The 20,934-nt window shown below is 40.4% G+C and overlaps 2 protein-coding genes across 7 annotated transcripts in view; both read right to left on the bottom strand.

Moving 5' to 3' along the window:
- The window catches only part of mink1 (misshapen-like kinase 1), a 32,399-nt gene extending 12,820 nt beyond the window's left edge, over positions 1–19,579 (bottom strand). Inside the window, exons 1-15 of one of the 2 annotated variants that reach the window (XM_084942039.1) lie at positions 18,163–19,579; positions 13,138–13,203; positions 12,532–12,714; positions 12,333–12,443; positions 11,621–11,711; positions 11,414–11,544; positions 11,273–11,327; positions 8,658–8,736; positions 7,261–7,436; positions 7,099–7,168; positions 6,804–7,014; positions 3,934–4,041; positions 3,236–3,322; positions 393–569; positions 135–305 (exon numbers count right to left, since the gene is read on the bottom strand). In XM_084942039.1, the coding sequence (XP_084798165.1) occupies positions 135–305; positions 393–569; positions 3,236–3,322; positions 3,934–4,041; positions 6,804–7,014; positions 7,099–7,168; positions 7,261–7,436; positions 8,658–8,736; positions 11,273–11,327; positions 11,414–11,544; positions 11,621–11,711; positions 12,333–12,443; positions 12,532–12,714; positions 13,138–13,203; positions 18,163–18,219 (1,773 nt within the window). In that variant the 5' untranslated portion in view covers positions 18,220–19,579. The remainder of the gene's footprint in view (positions 1–134; positions 306–392; positions 570–3,235; positions 3,323–3,933; positions 4,042–6,803; positions 7,015–7,098; positions 7,169–7,260; positions 7,437–8,657; positions 8,737–11,272; positions 11,328–11,413; positions 11,545–11,620; positions 11,712–12,332; positions 12,444–12,531; positions 12,715–13,137; positions 13,204–18,162) is intronic. The other variant, XM_084942038.1, reaches the window with a different exon arrangement.
- A 698-nt stretch (positions 19,580–20,277) lies between these two features.
- Positions 20,278–20,934, bottom strand: part of pld2 (phospholipase D2) — a 22,786-nt gene continuing 22,129 nt past the window's right edge. For all 5 annotated transcript variants that reach the window (XM_084942044.1, XM_084942040.1, XM_084942041.1 and 2 more), the window contains one exon: positions 20,278–20,934. This exon is cut by the window's right edge and continues 2,022 nt beyond it. The gene's annotated coding sequence lies outside the window, so the exon portion shown is untranslated.

Raw genomic sequence — 20,934 nt, 5'->3', positions numbered from 1 at the left:
GGTGATTTTGAGAGGGAAAAGAAGAAAAAATTAAGTTGAAAGCAGCAGAGGAATAAGAAGTAGGAAGGTATAAAGCAATTGTATCTGCTCCAATTAAGGGCAGATTATTATTTCAAACTCTCAGAAACACCCACCTTGCCCTGCCCTCCTTGGGGTTCAACAGGCCTTTGCATCGGTGGGGTCTGCGCAGACTGGACCGCTCCTGACTGGCTGATTGAGTCAGAGCGTGACTGGATGGCAGTGTCGGAGACAGTAGTGCAGATTTTGGGTGAGCCCTGTCTGTTGAGCTTACTTCTCTCCTCCACCTGAAATAAGGCGTGTGAGAGGAGAATTTACTCTGTAGTGTTCGCTGCTTTTACTGTCTAATGATTAAAATGCCGGAATGCCGGTACCTCACGGGCCCAAGTCGGTTTGTTGTTGGGCTCCAGGTTTTTGTTGTAGTGGTAAAGTTGAGGTTTCTTGTCTTGCTGCTGTTGTTGCAGGGACACCAGGTAGGCATGTTCCTGTTGCAGCTGTCTCTGCAGCCGCTCGGACTGACGCTGTTCCTCGAGCTGCTTGCGTTTATATTCCTGAGCAGAGAGAAACACTGCACTTAAGACATTGCTTGCATCAGACTGGACACAAAAGCACAAGTCAAATCTGCAGATTACAGCAGATGCAATGACAATACACCGGACCTGATTTCAACCAGAGACAACACATGTTTAGGGCTTTAACATATCCAAGTGCTCCTATTTCAGTCAATTACCAGCCCACATGAAAATAATATTGATCATGTCTGTAGCTAAATGCTTTTGTGCCATATGTTAGACAGTGCAAAACTGAGTCATCTGACTTATTGGTTTTTCATTGAGTTGTAGGCATGGGTCTCTAACCCTTTTGATGGCCAGTGCATTCAGAAGAAAACATGAAATAACAGAGAAGTCAAAGCTTTGGAGGTTAAAATGAGACTTTCTACCATGAGTCACCACAACATAGGCTAAACTTTTCTTTTCTTTCAACCGAGAGTGAGTAACGGAGTCCTTACAGGCAACGGAGCACTAGATTTACAGGCCAGCTGATGCTGCATTGAGTTAGAGCAGTTTTAACCATAATTTTCTTTCGTCAAGCGAATACATGTACACTACAGGCCAAGAGGCCTTTTAAAAAATTAAGACAGGGACGAATTTACAGCTTTCTTGCAGCAGTTGAAGAAAATAAAGCCTTCTAAAGGTAATGCAAACAAGTATGTAGAAGTTTGCACAGAGAAATGAATTGTATTATATTATAACAATCCTGTTATAAGAAAGAAATACTGTCTATATGAAATATTTGTTCAGGAGTTTATCACATAACAAGATAAGGAACCAAAACATCAGAATAAAAGAATTAAACATTCGCAAACTGACAACGTTTTCAGAATCAGCTTGTTTTGGATGACGTGGACAGCAGGGGGTTTCTCTGATTATGTATAGTTGGGAGTGTAATATTTCTCTACATTGACTACTCAAACTGTACTAATCTTCATCTAGGAGATGATTATAGGGAAACGGAGAAAGAACAGAATTTTGTGTTTTTGGCAGTGAAGTTGCAGAGCGCCCTCTGGAGGTCAAATTATGCACATCAACAGTTACAACCACGCTGAACGGTGTTTCTTTCATCTCTTCTTTGCTTTGTTTCATTTTCATTTATTAGCTGTTCTGAATGCCACTTTTTGACAAAAACACACAAGTCTGTATTTATGAGAAAAGGCCAAAACCAAAACCTCATCCCACCTGTGAGGCATCATTTGAATGTTTGAAAAGAATAAAATTCCTTAAAAGTCCTGATCTTAACCCCGCGGAGGTATTTGGGGCATGTTGAATAAACTTTTTTTAAACATATTGATGAAACAAAAATTGCTTTGTAGGAGGTTTGGTCCCAAGTTCATTTTCTTGACTGGTTAAATCTAAAGCAGCAACAGAAACAATCTGATGGAGGCTGCTGTCGCTAAAGGAGCCTCTGCAATTCGCTGAGTTCACTTCTTCCTTCCTGATCACTCAGCGCTTTCATGAAAGCTTGTACAATTGTGACCGTTTGTGCATTATCACTTTAGTCAGAATTGTATCAACGATCAGACCACATTTTGAATCAACTTTGAAATGTCAAATTCAAAAGGATTCAGTGTTGTTCACATCCGTGTAGCTGTCGATGTGAATACCTTCTTACAATGTAATTTGGCTGACTGGAAACATCCTGCAGCCGTCACAGATTTCAAGAAGTTGGGGTTATGACCTTGTGACTAATGGTTTTGGTTAATAGACAGTTTTTCACAACTTTTTTTAAGGCACTACAGAAACATTCCTACTGCAGGATGGGTTAATATTCCACCTAGACTTAATTTAAAATAGCAAGAGAGGAATGCTGCTCACTACTTGCCGATGTACTCCAATTGTGAGCTGGAGGTAGGCTTACATTTACTGAACAAACTGGATGTATTAGAAGTGAATACTGTGATCCACAGGAATTTGGCCTACAAGGCCCATACACCTGAATATTTTGTCTCACTGCACTGTAGGGCAATTACGTGCTGCACACACATAAACGCCCCTTTTATGCCAAACCCAGAGGAAGGATAGCGCACTTGTTTTCAGCCTTGTGCTCTGGTTCCCTGTGAAGACCTACATACCCACAGGAGCTCTGTGCAAGACATGAGAAAGCATTTGAAATTCCCTGACGCCTAAAGTAAATAGGATAGGATTATTTTTCCCACTCTACAAAACAGAAACAAAGGCTTCAGTCTTGATGACAGCAACTCCTACGCTCCACAGGTGCACGCAGAAACAAAGATGCCACGAGTGCAGCAATTCTACCCTTCAGTGTGCGCAAGATATCATTATACAATGAAAACTGCCCCCAAAATCTAGGTCGCCGCATGTCTTTTAAATAACACGGAATATTGTGGGAGCTACATCCATATTCTGGAAAATGAACCGCTTATTTACATCAAGGTGCTCCACATGTAGAATCTTACAAACTCAAACTGAGCTTTTATATTCTGATTGAGAAAGAAAAAAAACAAAAACATCTCATCTCTGACTTTTATTCCATTTAAAAAGCATCTAAACCCAAACACAAGCAGGCTTGCAACACTGCAGTGTTTGGTTTGGAAAAAAGCTGCCCTCCTTTTCAGACAATATATTATAACCAGGAGATGAATGTGCAAGTCTCTGCAGTTTGAAGAGGAAATGATTAAGGAGTAATAAGGACTAGTTACCATTAACAGCGCTTGCTCCTGAAGCAACTGCTGTTGGAGGATTTCTAACTGCCGCTGCTCCTCTTCTAACTTATGCCTGATAAACTCCTGAGGAAAGGTAACAAGGGAGGAAAGATAAACATTGAGGTGATGAAGGAGGAATGAGAGCATGATTGGGGGAGGGGAAAGACCATAGAAGCAGAGTTATGTAATGTCAATCCAGTAACAGAAACCATGTGTTGCATGGATTAAAATCAACAATTTTAGTCTCAAAACAGTCACTACCCATGTTAAGAAGCTGCAACAGAGACTAATCATATGACCATTAAAACATACTGTCAGCACTAAACAGAGACCGTGAGAAGTGTCTAGATTTAAAATGAATGTCAGTGAATGTAAATATTTATCAGGACACTGTGACTGATCTAAGGGACCAGACTGATATTTTAAAAAGGGGCTATTTGGCACTAAAAGGTGACTGTGCCATGATGCCAGACTCTTGTTCTACTGGGTAGACTGGAAACAGCATAAGAGGCGCAGAGAGCTCACCCACAGAAAACTCATCTCTGAGTAAATACACTAATTTAGACCCTTGCTGCTATGGCAACCTACTCCTGGAATTTCACCACCAGAGCAACCTGCGCAGTGTTGCCGCTGGACACGCCTACACTTCGCTCCGATTGGCCGACTGCAATCCCACTCCTCCTGTGGTTGGTTACCTGCTCCCTCTCTGCCAGCCTCCTATCTTCCTCCCGTCTCATATCGTCAAGTCTCCGATGGGGACCCTTTTCTTGCTGCCTCACCATCTCTCCCTGTTTTCTCTGTTGCTGGGAGAGAAGGGTGACAGGAAAAAGAGTAATGAGCACAGAGGATGTGGCTGCACAGAGAAATTAGCCTACTGTTAAGAAAATTCTCCCCTGCAAAGATATGAGGAGGGGGGGGGGGGGGGGGTGGGGGGTGAGAGCTGCAGAAGTACAGGGCAGAGAAAGGAAGCTGTGAGTCATTCTCACAAACACACACCTAATGCATCCTAATCATCTTTTCAGTGTACTGCTTTGATTCAAACTTGAAGTGACAGTTTTTCACTTTTGACTGGGGGCGCTTTTTATCTGCCTTTTTCTAAACAGAGACTGAAACACAAAGATTTGTTCTTTGTGGGGAAACGAGAGCCCCCGCGACTTGGCAGCGGCACTAAAACGCACTCGTACGCTCAGTCATCGCTGACACTTTAGCGGTGGACAAAAGAGGTAAATAAGATAGACAAGGAGGTGAAGGTTCATTAGAGCGCACCCTCGCTGTAGTTATAACCCTTTACCAATGTTGCACAACGATTACAGCAACAACAGCAGTGTAGGTGCGCTAACACGTGCCTCCATCAAATCCTACTGAACTCCCCAGAGATTTCACAGTTCGCAGTCCCCCCTACCTCATCTCTAATTCACTGGGTTATGCAGGCATGTCTTTCAAAGTATTTAGCAACATGCTCAGCCTTTTCATTAATAATGTCTAACATAACATCCTGTCAAATCCTGACTGTGTGTCAGCTTCAAAGGAAGTTCAGATGCCGTGCAACAAAGACAACATTTTCATACAATTTATTGTCTGTAAGCTTTGAAGGGGTGGATATATCAACACTATGTCAGCTACTGTTAGAAGTACAATGCTGTACTTCTAAAAATATACAATGTTAAGTGAAAGACTGTTCAGGGCCGAAACATTGTGAATGAAGGTACTGAAAGAAAATAAAAAGCATAAGAGTATTTCATTTCCAGTGATTCAGATCTGGAAATGTGTGGTCATTAATATTTTTTTGCTCTACTGCAAAAAATCATTCATCCTCTTCCACTCATCACACATAAATGGTTTTCTTACATTATTAAATAACACAAGCAGCCCTCAGTGCTGAGGTAAGGTTAGTGTAGAGCACTCGATCTTGGGTCACTATCACTAATGTAATTGAGCAATCATCGATTCTCAAATTGAGAAGAAAAAAACATAATAACAATACATTTTGTAAACTCTATCACTTCAGAATACTTTGTTCTCGTCTACAAGGTGACCTGAGATTAGTTCAGTACTTATAACTAGTTATTTAGTCATGTAGGTTGTGAAATCGAGACAGACAGGTGAGTGCACTGATGTGTCTGTCTCACTGGCCAATTTCAACATCTAAACTATTTAAACATTGTTACTCTTACATGTGCTTTTGTAAGTCATGCCAGTTACACGGAACAAAAGGTTAGCACAGACAGCGTGAGGAAGTAAATCTAAAATGTTTTGCCACTGCCGAAAGCAAACAAACATACTGAAATCAAGCTCAGAGCAAGAAAAGGACCAACCAGAGACAGTTATGTGGGCTAAAAGAGAAGGACAAGTACGGGCAGACAATGAACTACATAGCTTCACTGCTTGAATTAAGATGTGCTGTCATATTGCATAATGTTTTCGTATCATGAGCTGGTAGTAAAACGTGCACATTTCTAATGATCTAAGATCAAGAGTGGAGGCAACTCAAAGTAACATGCTCTTGTTCCATCTCGAACAAAACATGTGTTTGCATTTCATAAATATTATCACCATAATTAATCAAAACTAACAACTCAAATCTGATGATAAGCAGCAAAGCGGTTGTGCAAATGTGGGGTAAACACAATATTAATATCTCAGAAAAGAACGAGCACTTGTAAAAACACGGGCCTCCTTATCAGTGTTTCCTCGTTCTTATTTAAGGTGGAATCCATTTCAAAGTTCAATTCTCAATCACAGGAAATGATTCTTGTCTCAACTGACTGTTTTAAAATGACTGCTTTATTCACTTTAGAAGGCCATCTTCCTAAAAGAGTGGCGTGCACGAATAAATAAGCTACGAAAAGATAAACATTAATCGAGCTGTGCTATGCAGGAATTCCTGTTATTCCGACTAGTTTTAGTCGTAGGAAAACAGTGAACCCAGATCCAGCAGCCCCCAGTGACAGCTGGGCGAAAATGCCCACCTGCTCTTTTGCTATAAGACTCATGTTTGTGGGATAAGCATGAAGCTTAAGCTACTAATTAACCAGATTAGCATAATGACTGGCAAATGCTCAAAAACACACCTACCAGGGATTCTGAATGTGCTGTAGCATCTCCTTTTTCTAATCTATACAAAACCTAAAGTGTAGAAGTGACACCAAGCAGTTTCTTTGACTTCATTGGGGTATTTTATTTGATCGTGTTTGTATTTTTTTCTTCAAGTTTTATTATAGGTTATATTTAATTATTTTTAATGATTTGGCAGCTATGACACAAAAATTTCCCAACTTCTGGAACAGATAAAGTCTCAGCTTATTTTAGGGGCAGGTCTGAGCTGTAACTAACCTTCTACAGTCACACGGAGGTACAAGAGCAAATGTTTCACTGTGTACAGATCTTTTTGTTTTTTTAGAGAGGTCAGGCTTTCTGTCCATATGCTAAGTTATGCCAACCTTCCTGTTTTGACACCCAGATTAGCACAGAGATGAGATGGGTATCATTCCAATTCCCACCAACGAAACGAATGAGCACATATCTCTTAATATTAGAGTCTTCCTTTAAAAAGGTTGAATTTTACCTCTTCAAGTCTACGACGCTGTTCCTTCTGTTCTTCGATGCGTTTCTGTCGGTCATGCAACAGTTGCCTCTTGTGCTCCTCGGGGTCCCGGCGCTGAGCTGCCAGTTGGGCCTGCTGCCTCTTGTGAGCCTCCGAGCGCTCTTTGTTCTCCTGCTGCAGACGCTGGAAGTCCCGCCGCAAAGTGGACTCACCCGGCACATTGAGGATTGAACTGAAGACCAAAAATCAAGATATGAGTGAAAAGAGGAACTCAAACAAGTCAAAAAGTGTCCTGTGACAGAAATGCTAAAATTACCTTGACTCTCTGTCATCTCCACGATTGTCCTCCTCTTCATCACTACCACTGTACTCGTACTCTGTTTCTTCTGTAAGGAAAAATAAATTCAAGTCACTCTAATGTGAATTTTTTGCTGACTGTCTGTGAACACTCTACAAAGCTGGTGCTACACTTGCTTACCCTTCTCTCCCCTTTTTTTGCGTGTACGGTCAATATGGTCTTTGAGTTGAATTCGGACTTGGCGTTCAGTGGGCTGATCCCTGATGAAGGAATGCTTGAGCAGCTGCTCCGTGGATGGCCGGCTGGGATATGTCTTTACAAGGCAGCTCTCTATAAAGTCAATAAATTTCTTGGACCTGGCAGGACGAGGAAGGTTAGAAGATAAGAAAACTTGAGCAGGAGGCAAGCTGATAGTTGGACAAGTACTGCACAGAATACAGATTCAACAACAATGAGAAACTGAAGAGGATCTTTTCACATATAGCGGTGTAGGAATAATCTTTATCAGTATTTTAGAAATAAAAGACCTTTTTAGAAATGTTCCTCTGTTAGTCAAATGTGAACTAAGCTGTTAAGTTTTGCAGTTAATGCTAGCACCATTGTGTGACTATTGCCTTTTCAAAAAGTGCTTTCACTGATGGAGGGGCTAGTCGCTGTGATTAACCAGTTAAAAAAAGAAAAAGAAAAAAAGGACATAAACAAACAATGTGATTAACGATTGTTTGTTTCATTAAAATAGGACCATAAACCACATGATCACTGTTAAATAATGCAATGCAGCACAGTATAGTAACTGTGTAATTACTGGTATGTGCATCAGGTCATTAATGTCCATTGTATTCAACTGATCATGCACCTGGCTCCGTCCCCTACTTATTTTTTTTTTAAACACTCATGTATTGGTAGAACATTGGCAGCAGCTTTTTTTTTTCCATGACAATTATAAAAACTGTGGAAGAAACATTGCATTTTTAATCCTGCGTGAGCATAAGTAGATCCACTACTAAGTGGGTCCATTAACGACTAGCAGGAAAAGTAGCGGGTAGGAGAAAACATGACAAATTAGTTTAAATGCTTGCAAGCAATCAAATCTGGCTCATAAGGAGAACAAGTGCGCGACCTTTAATGCTTTGAAATCTGAGGGAGATTCAGCTATTGCAAATGCACCCAATTTATCTTGATGCACAAGATTTTGGAAACTAGACACCGTCCTTCAATTTCTTGTACCATCCACACGTTTCCATTCACATACAGCAGTAACCTGATACGCAAAGTGACTACACTACTACATCACATGTAAACCGTGCCCTCCTGCACTGACCCACTTTTTTGCCATCACAATAGACTACGCTTATTTGTTGACTGTAGTTCATAAATTATTGAATTATTATTTCAATTTAATGCAAAGTGATAACAATTACAAAGCCTGCAGTGAGGCAGTATGCTACCAGTTTATTACACAGAGGGAAATATGCTAGAACATTGTTTATTGAATGCACAATCCAACACACGCTAAGAAAAAAAAAAAGGCTTTTCAAACACTTTGATATAAGGCACTGATAAGGCTGATAACTCACCACTTCTTCGATTTAAGTTTTGGAGGGGGGTTCCTGGGGATCAGGAAGAGGGCTCTCATTGGGTGCATGTCACACAAGGCTAAAGAAATAAAGGAGATTACTGGGGTTAAATCTTTCCGTCCATGCTGTGAGTCGATTTACAAAACAAAGAGCACATCAGAATGAGGATAATGTTAGAGTATCATCCACTTCCACATGTGGCAGTTTGTGAATAACACATGCCACCATTATACATGTTTTCTGCATCCTCAAACATGGTTACAGCTGCTGTTATCCAATCGTTCCCAGTGCCTCAGGCTTATTGTTACACTGAATATAAGAACAAGGACTGTGAGTCATTGTGTTCCCAGCGTAGGTAGGTAGCTAAACCTGACTGGTTAGCTTTAGACTTTCACAGTAAATAGGCTTTTGTAACACAGTCTTTAGGACATATCCAACGTGACTGAGGCAGGAAAGAGGAAATTTTCATTTCAGCATTTTAAAGTATGCACAAACCACAGGAATCACAGTGAGAACATGCTCCATATAACATGCACTAAAGAAATGGCTCACCCACTGACACGATGTTGGCACTTTTCTAAAAATCCCAGGAGTAGAAATTATTTTGTGCAAACGGTTACCTGCCGCTGTCCCTTTCGGTGTTTTACTACAGACAGTCCAAAAGCTCAACACTCAAACAATTACCTTTAGGAGGTAAAAAAAAAAAAAAAGCTAAAGATGAGCAAGGAGTGAGCATACTGTGCAACCAATGCTTTGATTCACCCCACAAGGATCGTGAGCACATTACTAGAACCGGCACAATAAAGCTATCCCAGTGAAACTGTGACAAATATCATACAGAATCCTCGCCAACCCTGCTGATGATGGATGACTTCCCAGTAAATTTAGGTCATGTGATCAGTACAGAAATAAAAATACCAAGTGCAGATATTTAACGACTACTGTGACTATTTAACCTAATTAAGAATAATGTTTACTTGGAAGAATATTGATTACGGTAATAAAGAGCAAATTCAACATTCAGAACTAATAACTGACTATAATGCCCATCATGTTGTTATAGAATATAACAAAGAGAGCCAAGGCCAGTGTGGGCTTTAGCATAGTTATTATGCTTTTATTACACTTTTAAGCAGGTGTTAAGAGATTCATAAAACCTGTCTTGCATTTAGGATTGGCAATATTATATTTAAAATATATATATATATTAAATTGACACCAATTATACTAATCAATACTCAAAATTACTATTACATACTCATTTGTATCGCTATAAATAGTGCCATCGTTGCCTCCTCCAGTCGACACAAAACTTCACACAGCACTGCTGCAGACAGGCAGGCACACAGCCCCTCCTCTCACTAACAGCTAAAGTAGCTGACGCTCACAGCACCAAACAACATTTCAGGAGGAATATCGAGCGGTCGGGAAAGGTCCCGTTTCAACAACACTGAAGTTTTAAACAGTTATAATTGTTAACCTACTTAATCTCTATTTGATATACAACACACACGCACAGTTATGTTGTTCCTGTATTTTTTTTTTACACTATAGCAGACAACTTAATCACAGTGTTATTGATCTTATCATTTGCATTGTTTTAACCTCCATTAAAAGAAATGCTTCTTCTATCTGTATGCATTTTTCTGGGTATCAGTACTAAGTTTGAAATTCTAGTATTTTGACAATATACACGAACTATACAAACTATACTTTAACTATAATATAAATAAAAATCAACTGACAAATGGTTTCAGCGTTACTATCAAAAGCAACCATTTTTAAAAATAGAGGCTAGCTGATCGCTTTATTAGTGGCAACCAAACTTCAGTTATCAGCCTGATACAGTCAGTACATGCTGCATAATTTATCACGGTACAACACTAGCTTGACAGTTGGTCTGTGTGCCGCGTGTCATTCACAGCAGCAACATCATGATCTGCAGGAGCTTTCTGAACTTTCCGAATGGTCTAAAGGGACAGCAGTGGCTCTACTCTGAAAATAGAAATTTTGCTCATCTCAAAGAAGGAACTACTGCACTCGTTGTGATGTCAACATTTCACTAAAGGGTTCAAGTTTACACACCAGTTTTCTGTAGGCTTCATATTGAATGGTGTCACAAAACCACACCAGCCAGTGAATGACTCGAGTCTTCTACTCTAAAACTCTGCACATATATCAGTTTAAAAACAACCACCCACTTATCAAATGTAGGAGCGCACTAGGCACTACAAGCTACTCGTGTTGAGCTACTGTTCGACACCTTCTTTACCAAACTTTTTAGCTGCTACTCTTCAGTGAGATTTTTTCTTTTCTTCTTTGCATTTAACACCAAATTTCCATGCAGACAAAGCTCCCTGCTAAGCAGACCGGAGAGATCTGTACAAGCAGCCTCCACAAGCCAACTGGCAGCTCCCAACTTCACTACCTTGATTACAGTGAGTCAGCCGTCCATCTGAAGATACAGACAACAGGGCTGCATATGCAAGACAGGCTCATTCATGACATCTTGCAGAAAGGGCTTTGAAATTATGAGTTATCTGTTGCTATGTTAATATGCACTATTTAGCAAAAACTGGTTCAAAAAAGTGTGCAAAGGTTACAAAGACACTTACGAGGAGCTCCTTCGGCCATCTCAATAGCTGTGATTCCCAAGGACCAAATATCACTCTGCAAAATACACAGGGGCCCAGGGTCAGCCTTGCACTTTGTTCATACAACATACTGCACATAAACAATACTGTGGCTGGTGTTACCCTGTAGTCATAGGTGGAGTCAGGATTCTCATCGCAGGCAATGACCTCAGGTGCCATCCAGTACGGTGTGCCAATAAAGGTATTTCTTCGCCCAACTGTCCTGTCCAACTGGGCGCTGACCCCAAAATCGACTGAAAGTGAAATAAGAAACGAGAAATAAGAGACAGAAAAGGGTCCGAGTAATGCACACTATCAAAACTAACATACCCAGTTTGACCTCTGCATTCTCTGTTAGCAGAACGTTCTGGCCCTTGATGTCTCTGTGGATAACTTTATGGGCATGGAGGTGAGACAGACCCTGTTCATACAAAAACAAGACGAAAAAAAAGATCAGTATGTAACAAGCTCTGCTGCACACACGTTAGTGGCAAAAACAGCAAGTGTGTGTGTGTGTGTGTCAGCCTGGCAAAATGTGGCCTTGTAGATACCTGCTCTGACAAGCACTAACACAATAGCAGCGTTGGGCAGTTTAATCGGCTTTCTGCGTTATCCACACATCTTTGGGCTGCTCTTAAAAACGTGATAGCATCACAAATGTGCAAAATTGCAGTCACACATGAGGCTTAACAGTTGGATTTGAGGTTGTGAAATGGTGTAGTACAACCCTGCGTACTGTATAAAAGCTGTAATTAGTAGCATTCACCTGCCCTGCTACCACAGCTGGCTTTGTTTTCACCTTGAGTTTGCCTACGTGTGTGCCTTATCTTGACAAAAAAATCTGGTCAGGGAGGAATGTACTTCTGTGGGAACCAGCGCATAGGTGACTTTCCCAAGTGTTTATTGGTCCATCTGTCTCTGGACAGACTTTGACACTACAAAGTGACAACTGTGCAAGTGACAAAACTTCACTAGTATGTGGAGGAGTGTGGTCTGTCAACCCTTTGGCATTGTGGCTAAACATGGCTTCTTGATTTCTCACCCTTAGGATCTCTCTGCAGATGTAAGCAATCCAGTCCTCCTTTAGAGAGCTGCCCTTAGTGTTTTTCACCAGGTCGGTCACTGACCCTGCCCCACAAAACTCCATCACCAGCTATGAGGAAACAAACACATCTCACTTAGAACAATTAATGAGGCTTGCAACCATTAAACCATCAGCCCAGACACAGTGGCAGACAGACCCAAAGCTGGTCGTCGTGTCCCGGCGGACTCTTCTTGACAAAGGCACCGTAGTATGTGGCTATGTTGCGGTGGTGGCTGTATTTTTTCAGCATGTTTATTTCAGCTTTGATCTCCTCTTCTTCCTCCTCTGTAACATCCATCACCTTGATGGCAGCCAGCTGGCCCGTCTTCACGTGACGTCCCTGAACAAAAAGCAAGTTGAATCATTCTAACACTAATCAGTAATATTTAAAGTGAATCTTAGATTCTATCTTCCTGGAACTCTTTGAATTTGTTCAATTAAGTGTGGCTAATTGCTTCTTCACATCATTTTCCTGTTCTTAATTTACATTTCCTTTTACTAGAGTGCCTTATCTTCCCGTCACTGCCGCTTGAAATTTAACAGCCTGATAGCTGAAATTTTCCCTGACATGACAGTGGTCTAAATCTGCTTTAATCTAAGAAGTTAATGTACAGAATGTTTAAACAACAGACACTGAAGGAGGCTGTGCAGCAACAATCCAAAATGCTCACTCAATGCACAAATGATAATTCAGGCACTGAATTTTTTATTCTCCATTAGAATTCGTGCATTACTCATATGTCACAAAGGCATCATGGCTCACCTTGTACACCTGTCCATATGTGCCATTTCCAACGACCTCGACCAGCTCGAAGATTCCTGCTGGATCCTAGTGGAGACAGCAGCAGTTTAAAATGACTTACAGTAGACAGGCAGAGCAATTAAGATACATCATTTAATCCACATCAGCTTGACATACTAAAGACAGACAAAGCATTTCAACAAAAACAAACCTAATTCACTTTTCTTTTTCAACATTTGGGAAAAGGCAAAATTACAATGACTGCACTCAAAGCTCACCACATTTATTTTTGTTTTTAAGTGGGTGATGCTTGCTTTGTTCTTCTTTGAATCCTCCACATTTACACTTCAATGCTGACCCCAAGTGCAGGTTGTATTTCATGTTGTTGCTGCGCTCATATTTCTTGGGTAAAGACTAACCCTTAAATACTAGCACCCTGCTAAACCTCACCTGTTCTTGAAACAGCTGCAATCAACCAGCGGTTATATTAGCACAAAGGCTAAATTAGCACGAGACTGAAAACAAAACAATGCTGAGGCCCCGCTGAAGACAAAGAAAGATCTGTGTAATTTTTTTTTTTTATGACTGCAATTTCAGAAGTTGTGTACTATCATTAGATGTAAGCGTAGCTACAGATCTATACCCCTTAAGAACAGTGTCATAAAACCACATAAAGCACATGGGCTTGTGCAGAACAGAGACCACAGACAAAAACAAATAACAGCAATCCCAGTGGCTTCTACTGTGTACACCGGAGACAATATCACAATTACATATTTCCATACAAATGATCTAAACTCAGTGTTCTCTGCCACCCACAAAACTTTACACGGAGGAAGCAGACACTCAGAGACACTAAATATTGATACTAGATTAGATATACAAAGACAGATTCTGACAATACTGCCATAAAACTTCTGCCTTTTTTCTTCATCTGTTCATTCTGTGTTTCAGTACCACGAACACATATTTCACTGACACTAATAATGAGTAGGTTGCTTTGACTCAATTATGCAACCCCCTCCCCCCCAAGAGACAAGGGAAATGACAAGCAGTTCCACTTTCATGCAATTTCAATATGGCTTTAAGAAGATGTGTGGGTGGTGAGACTGCTGCTTTGGGTTTAGATTGTACACCATGACCTATCCTGCTTTCATCCATTTCCAATGATGGGGTTTTTACGCCTTCAACAGGGAGGAGAAGATTTTCCTTTAGGACAAGGAATTACAATAAAGAACAGCATGATTGGGAAAACTTGGCAGTATATCGGGGAAGTGACCAAAGATTCAATACACATGGTTATATGATGAGATAAACATGTTAAGTATAGAGGACAGAAAAGTGGGGAAATGGTAACGCAAAACAGGAGGGGAGGCAACAATGTAACGTTTGAGTGGGTGGCGAGGCAGAGACGGCATCTTCACCCACGTAAGCACAGAGTGGGATGAGAGGAAAGATATGATGGAAGGGGAAGGGTACAGTGATGTTCAAAGAGTAGCACCACCAGCAAAAAGTCAATTAAAGTGTCTGCAGTGAACGCCAAACAAGCAAGGTGTCAGTAAAACTAGGCTAGAAGGGGGAGGTTGTAACCATGTGGCTGTACCCATGTACAAGGAGGGGAACCTCAGTGACTAACGCACATAATTGGGCCAGATGGTCAAGATGGTAAGCTAGGTTTAACAGTATGCACTGTAAAATATAGTGGTGATGGTTAAAGAGTAAGGAAAACTATTTCCTGCAATGTCAACACCGCTAAGAGGGGATGTCTTTCTAAGAAAAGAAAAAGATGTGGTTACAGACCTGCAGCAATCATCAAAATCAAAACTCTTCGCGTGCCTTCAGCGATTAGAATCAGGGAACAATTTTATTGTTATTAAATTGTAATAACACATCAAATGTGTGTAAAATAAGAATAACAAAAATTACAGGAAATGGCTATAGATTTGTTTTAACCTTTTCAGAAAGTGCAAATCAAGCATTCCAGAGCTTTCATTAATATTACAGCTATTTTACGCCTTTGCATTTTCACCTAACTGACAATTGAGTCTTGCACGGCTTATTTTAATTTAATCTATTGTTGTATTGTTATCGTTCTAAAGTCTATTCTTCATTTTCGGGAAACACTGTAACATTGGGTTCGATAAGTCCTATACAAATAAACTTTATTATTATCATTGTTGTTGGTGGCTAAGATGATTGACTTTTTGACTGTAGCAATGTAACAAAATACCTCAATTTCATTTGCAATTTCTACATATTGGCTAGTGGCTGCTGCTCAGGAGGCTGAGCGGGTCATCTACTAAGAGGAAGGTTGGTGGTTTGATTCTTGGCTGCTCCAGTCCGCATGCCAAATCGTGCCTTAGCCAAGATGCTAACCCCAAGTTCCGCTCCAATGCATCCAGCAGAGTGTGAGTGTTGGATAGAAAACACTTAAAAAACATAGAATAAAGTGTTTGTATGAATTTGTGTGAATGTTGGCAAGCGGTATAAATTGCTTTGAGTGCTCAGGCAGAGTAGAAAAGCCCTACATAAGAACCAGTCCATTGGCAATGTAAGTGTTTCTGCATAAATAATTTGTTGATGCCTGTTTGCAGTGAACTGTTGTTATGTAATGCTGGGCCTCTTCTGTACTGTGTAGCAAATTTCTGGAAAAATGCTGTGATTGAGCCACTGATTTTTTTTTAAAGCCCATTTAATAATTTCAAACCCTTTTTTTAAAAATCTAAGAGTGAGGTCCCCTTTTGTTTGTTTTTCGCAGCCTCAAGTACAAAACCCACAAATATGCGCAGATCTGGATGACGCAGTTCACTGTCCTGCCAATAGTTATCACATTTTTCAAGGAGTGATGGTAACACCAGAGATATGCTGTAATGCGAGGCAGGTAACGAGGAGAATGCTAGCCAGTAAAAAACTGACGCAAAAATATTGAATTAAACATACCCTGAAAAACCTTTATTGGGGAGGAAAACACGACTGTTAAAGCTCAAGAATAAATAAACATGCTGTCATAATCTGACGCATACGTCTACGTTTTTGTGATTGTATGCATCTACTTTTGTTTTTTGTTGTGAGTTTTATACAATAAGTGGTACTTAATGTCTGTTCAGTATGTTACATGGCTCTGTTAATGTTGATCGGTGCTATCAACCTGCCATGGATTGCAGAGGAAAATTAGCTTATACAGCTAAATCTGGCATATTTACATTAAATGGCTCTCACGCTCATGTTTACAATAGTGCAATGTCCCTTTTGGATAAATTTAAATATATGAGTGATGGTGAGTTACAGTGACAGTAAACAAAATATCTGTTTACAATAAAATTTTAAACTGTCATTTGAGAAAACTACAAAAACAATTCGACACTTATTTATTCTGGTGGCTTATCATGTAGATTTTGGTGGTGAAACTTCTGAGATGTGAAAAACAATTAGGTAAATTAATATTATTTACCCTGTTTAAACACACCAGTAACTTAACCTTAGCAAAATAAATGACTAGTCATTGACCTGCTTAATCACTATTCCCTAATGCAGCATTAGTATAAATTCTCTAAGATGCATCTTTACTGGTTCTGTTTCACTCATTAATCAATAGTAGCAGAGCTGTCATGCAACAATTTGGGGTCAGTGTATTGCCCAAGGAAATGTAGCACGGGATCAAACAACCAACCCTGCATTTAATGGACAACCTGCTCTATCACCTGAGCCACAGCCATCACACGGTCAGTTTTCTTCAGTGGAATACCCAGCCATAGATAGAATCACAAACAAACTACTATTTATTTCCACATCTCAGCTGTCGTGGGCAACAAACCCTGGGCCATTTTTTGCACCTACCCAACTGTTCTTATAAGCAAACTGCTACCTAAATTACTAGATCCACCATTTAAATACACAATAAATTATTACTAAATAAACTGTGAGATTAAATCATTACTTCAATTTTTAGAAACTAGGTCACATCTGCCTGTTTTGTTAGTGAAGGCTTAGGTGAAATTTCCAGGTGAAACCTCAGAAGAAGGTCAGGGAAACAGGACAAACCTGCCCAAACAATCAGTATTTGGGTAAAATATCCTGATCTGTTTAGCCCCATTACCATGTGAGAGCTACACTGAAATACTAGAAATTCCTCATCTTTTTCAGAGGGAATCCTATGAAACCCTCTTACTTTGTCAAGAAAATGATGGTATTATTTTAAACATAGTTTGAATTGGAGTTATTGGGTAGCCTTTTGATCACTTTAACTGTAGAAGGGGATTCAAAAGTCAGTCAAACATTACCGATTCTTCTCAAACAAACACTGAGTGAATGCATTATAACACTTCATATATATATATATATATATATATATATATATATATATTGTCTTAAGTGGATTTACTGCCACATCAAATTCTGCACGTTCTTGACAGCTTCCATAGTGATGGGGAGACATGTTAAAAGGGATGTGACAGATTTCTTGACTCTTGGAGAGTTTCTAATGTTGCAGAAGTTGGGATTTTCAAACTGGGGACTTTAATGGGACACCAGTTAAAATACAAAAGGAACAAACACCAGGTCTAATTTCTTCACGAACAGTCTGATATGTTACATTATATCAACAATATTACAATATTAGAATGTTATCAGAACGACACAGATGTGCCTTTTTCTCATGGAGTCATAAACCTCCATAAAAAAATACCACCAGAAGACAAAATGTACTTTAAATAAACCAGACTTCCCATTACATGATGTAATCACACAGCGGCCCAGTGTTTTATAGATACTGGTGCTTATTTTTCCCCCAAACCAACAAATTAACATTGTCAGGGCAGGGTAAGGTGGTCCTTTAATGGAGAAATCCCAACGTATACTTGGAGGATTTGTGTACAGACTGTACTGCCTATAACGCAGGCCGATTGATGTTTATCCCACCTTAACTTTTTCGCGTGGGTGTTCAATGGTCGTGCTTGTGTCTGAGGCGAACTGGCATATGACATAACATCTAATGAGTCCGTCTGCCATCATTTTACAATTCACTTATCTGGTAATAACAATACTCACCCTCAGAGCTGCGAGGTCTATGTCATCCAGGCTTCTTGTGGGGGCGTTTTCAGACATAGCTGGCGAAACTTATCACGCTGGCTAATAAGTTAGCCACTAATTTTCACAAGAAGTGCTTAAGGGGGATTTAAGCGGCCGATCACGCGAGCTTATAATGGCCTAAACCCAGGGGAAATACAGCAAAGTGGCGGTCCAACACGCAGGAGCTGTAGCACTTAGATTAGCAAATGTATCGCAGATAGAGCGGACAGACGCACCCAGCTGGCTAGCTCACGTCAACTCTGACCGAAAGCTGTAAATGTTATTCGCACTTGTTTTACATTAATGCCGCCTGCGGCAGCTAATCAAATCGCATGCAACTTAAAAAGTAGGATTTTTTAGACAGGCTGTCAACGTTGCTGTTAGCCGCCCATTTGATATCGATCTAACAACTGGCAGGTTTCAAATGCAGAGCACCTCCGCTGTTGTTGAACACCTTGCTGCGTTCATTTTGACAAGACGCCGCTTCTCCCCTGCTCTCCAACATCCCAGCTAATCTCACATATGATACACCGATGCGTGTCACCGAGGGGGGAGAAGAAGAAGAAAAACAACTACCAGACAGGTGTTGTGTGCCACTGAAACATTCCTACTTACACTGATAAAGTATGCTATTTTTTTATTATTATTTACGGTTTAGCAGCGCAGTGATTGTTTTGCTAAGAACGCAACGTCTGATGTGATGGCGTCCCCGGGTCCGTCCGCACCGCACCAGAACCGACCGTCAGGCTCTCACTGCTGGCCTTAAACCTCCCGGGATTTTGTCACAGATTAGGAGCGTGGGGAGGAAAAAATGGGGAAAAAAAAAGGGCCTCGTTTCAAATGCGATTCCCTGCGGCTGCAGTTGTCAAACTTGTTAAAGCGAGTTAAATTCGCCCCCCGGGTTTCGTCCAGAGCGCACAAATAATCCGAATACCGAGTCAGGTGTGTGCGGTTAATCTAACGTTTAACTGGCCGGCTGACTAACGCAGCTAGGCTAGCGAGCTAAATTGTCTTTTCCAGAATAAACTTTCCCTTTCCTTCTTCATCCATTTTCTGTGTTGACAGTCGCGCCTAGCACTGCCAACCTTCCGGGGGAAAACACGGGCAGACGAGCAGGCACTGTGTTATCGGCAGCCACCGTAATACTTGTAAGCCTGAGCACTCGACGCTTCAAAGTTGAGCGCTGCCGTCGATCTCCGGCGTCCAGATTTTATGAACTTGCAGTCATAGTCCGCCACTGCTAGAATCGGTGCAGTTTCTAACTGCGGTATAGCCGCCAAACTTGTTATTTCGCCATGTTTTGCTTCCCAAGTCCACTCCTCCCTCCCACTCGCAGCCTAGATGTAGTCTTGTTGGGTTTGTACTGACGATTGGCTGCACGCAACACTCCTGAAGTGTTTTCTCTTCTCGACTGGCTACGGTGCTTCATCAGGGACAAATTACCCGAAATTACAGTGGACTTCAGCCTACGCAGCTGCCTCTGTCTTGTTTGAGCTGCACAGCTAAGATCATCCCTAGGCATACCTGTCCTGCTCTGGCCTTCTGGGTCACTGGATACACGTTTAAGGCTAAAATACTGCTGAATAAACAATGCAGATTTTGGTAATAAGCGCCACATCTAACAAATATTCTCCTCGTCTTGGTTTTATGTGTGCGTCATCCAGCAGATTGGAGATTGTTATAGTCAGTTTTCCATTAGAGCAAGCTCACCTTTATAGTGCTTGTCAATACTGCATGAATCAGTTCCAAAGCTTTTCCAGATAAGCACCTGACTGTTATTAAAAGAAAAACAAAAAACAAACAGGCTGCATGGCAATAACCTGAACAATGCATTAGTCATTTAGTGAACATTAAGCTTTCATGCCACGAATACCAGTTTCCTGTGTAAAGCACATTCTCTCTCTTAGAGTAACTATTTGCTTAAAGGATATCCAGCTAACAAAGGATATTGCTTCCATGGTGACAAAAGTAGTTTAGATATAAACAATTAACATTTCCCCTTTTCTGTTTCTCTTGCCATGTGATAGACACGTCTAGACAGTCATTTTAGTTGCATTAAGATTTCATACAGAATAGAAATGCATGCTGATACACTACATTTGAAAATTTTATTTTTTTAATATATTAAATCCAGTTTGAATGCAGTCTTTTCTTTTTAAAAAAGCAGTAACGTTTACAAAAGTAATACAAGAGAAGGCTGAAAAAAGTAAATTTTTCAAACAGAGTAGATATTCTGATATAAAAAACAAGTTCATGTTAAAAAAAACAGAATAAAATACAAGTTGCTCATAATTGCACTAACAAGACTAAGAATATTGGTCATCGCTCTCTACCCCTGAGTGTTAGTAACCCTATACATTGGTAATTATAAGGTAATGACATTGATCTACAGAGACAAGGTTTCACACAGTGACTCTCAGGGATGAATACAAACACATTTCAATGAGTAATAAATTCACAAAAGTGGTTTGGGAATGCTGATTATTGGTCTATTAAAAATAAAATTCATGAGAGAAACCGTATAAGGTCACTTTTCGGTATATTACAGGCATTTCTGCAGAACTTAAAAGGAACACCAGTTAAGACAACCACTTTGGGCTGCAAGAAAGAGGGTAGAAAATATATATATGGAAGGGCTTATAGTGTCTTTTAATATCTTACATAGGTAAGCATCCATATTTCTAAACACAGATGCTTTAACTGAACAACAATCCTGTGAGAGACACTTCATGTAGACTTGGTCGCATGGGG

The sequence above is a fragment of the Perissodus microlepis genome, chromosome 10 (genome assembly GCF_051167445.1).
Source record: "Perissodus microlepis isolate ML-2025 ecotype Zambia chromosome 10, ASM5116744v1, whole genome shotgun sequence".
Taxonomy (NCBI): Eukaryota; Metazoa; Chordata; class Actinopteri; order Cichliformes; family Cichlidae; genus Perissodus; species Perissodus microlepis.
Note: the sequence above shows the minus strand (reverse complement) of the source record. Positions and strands in the feature narration are given on the sequence as shown.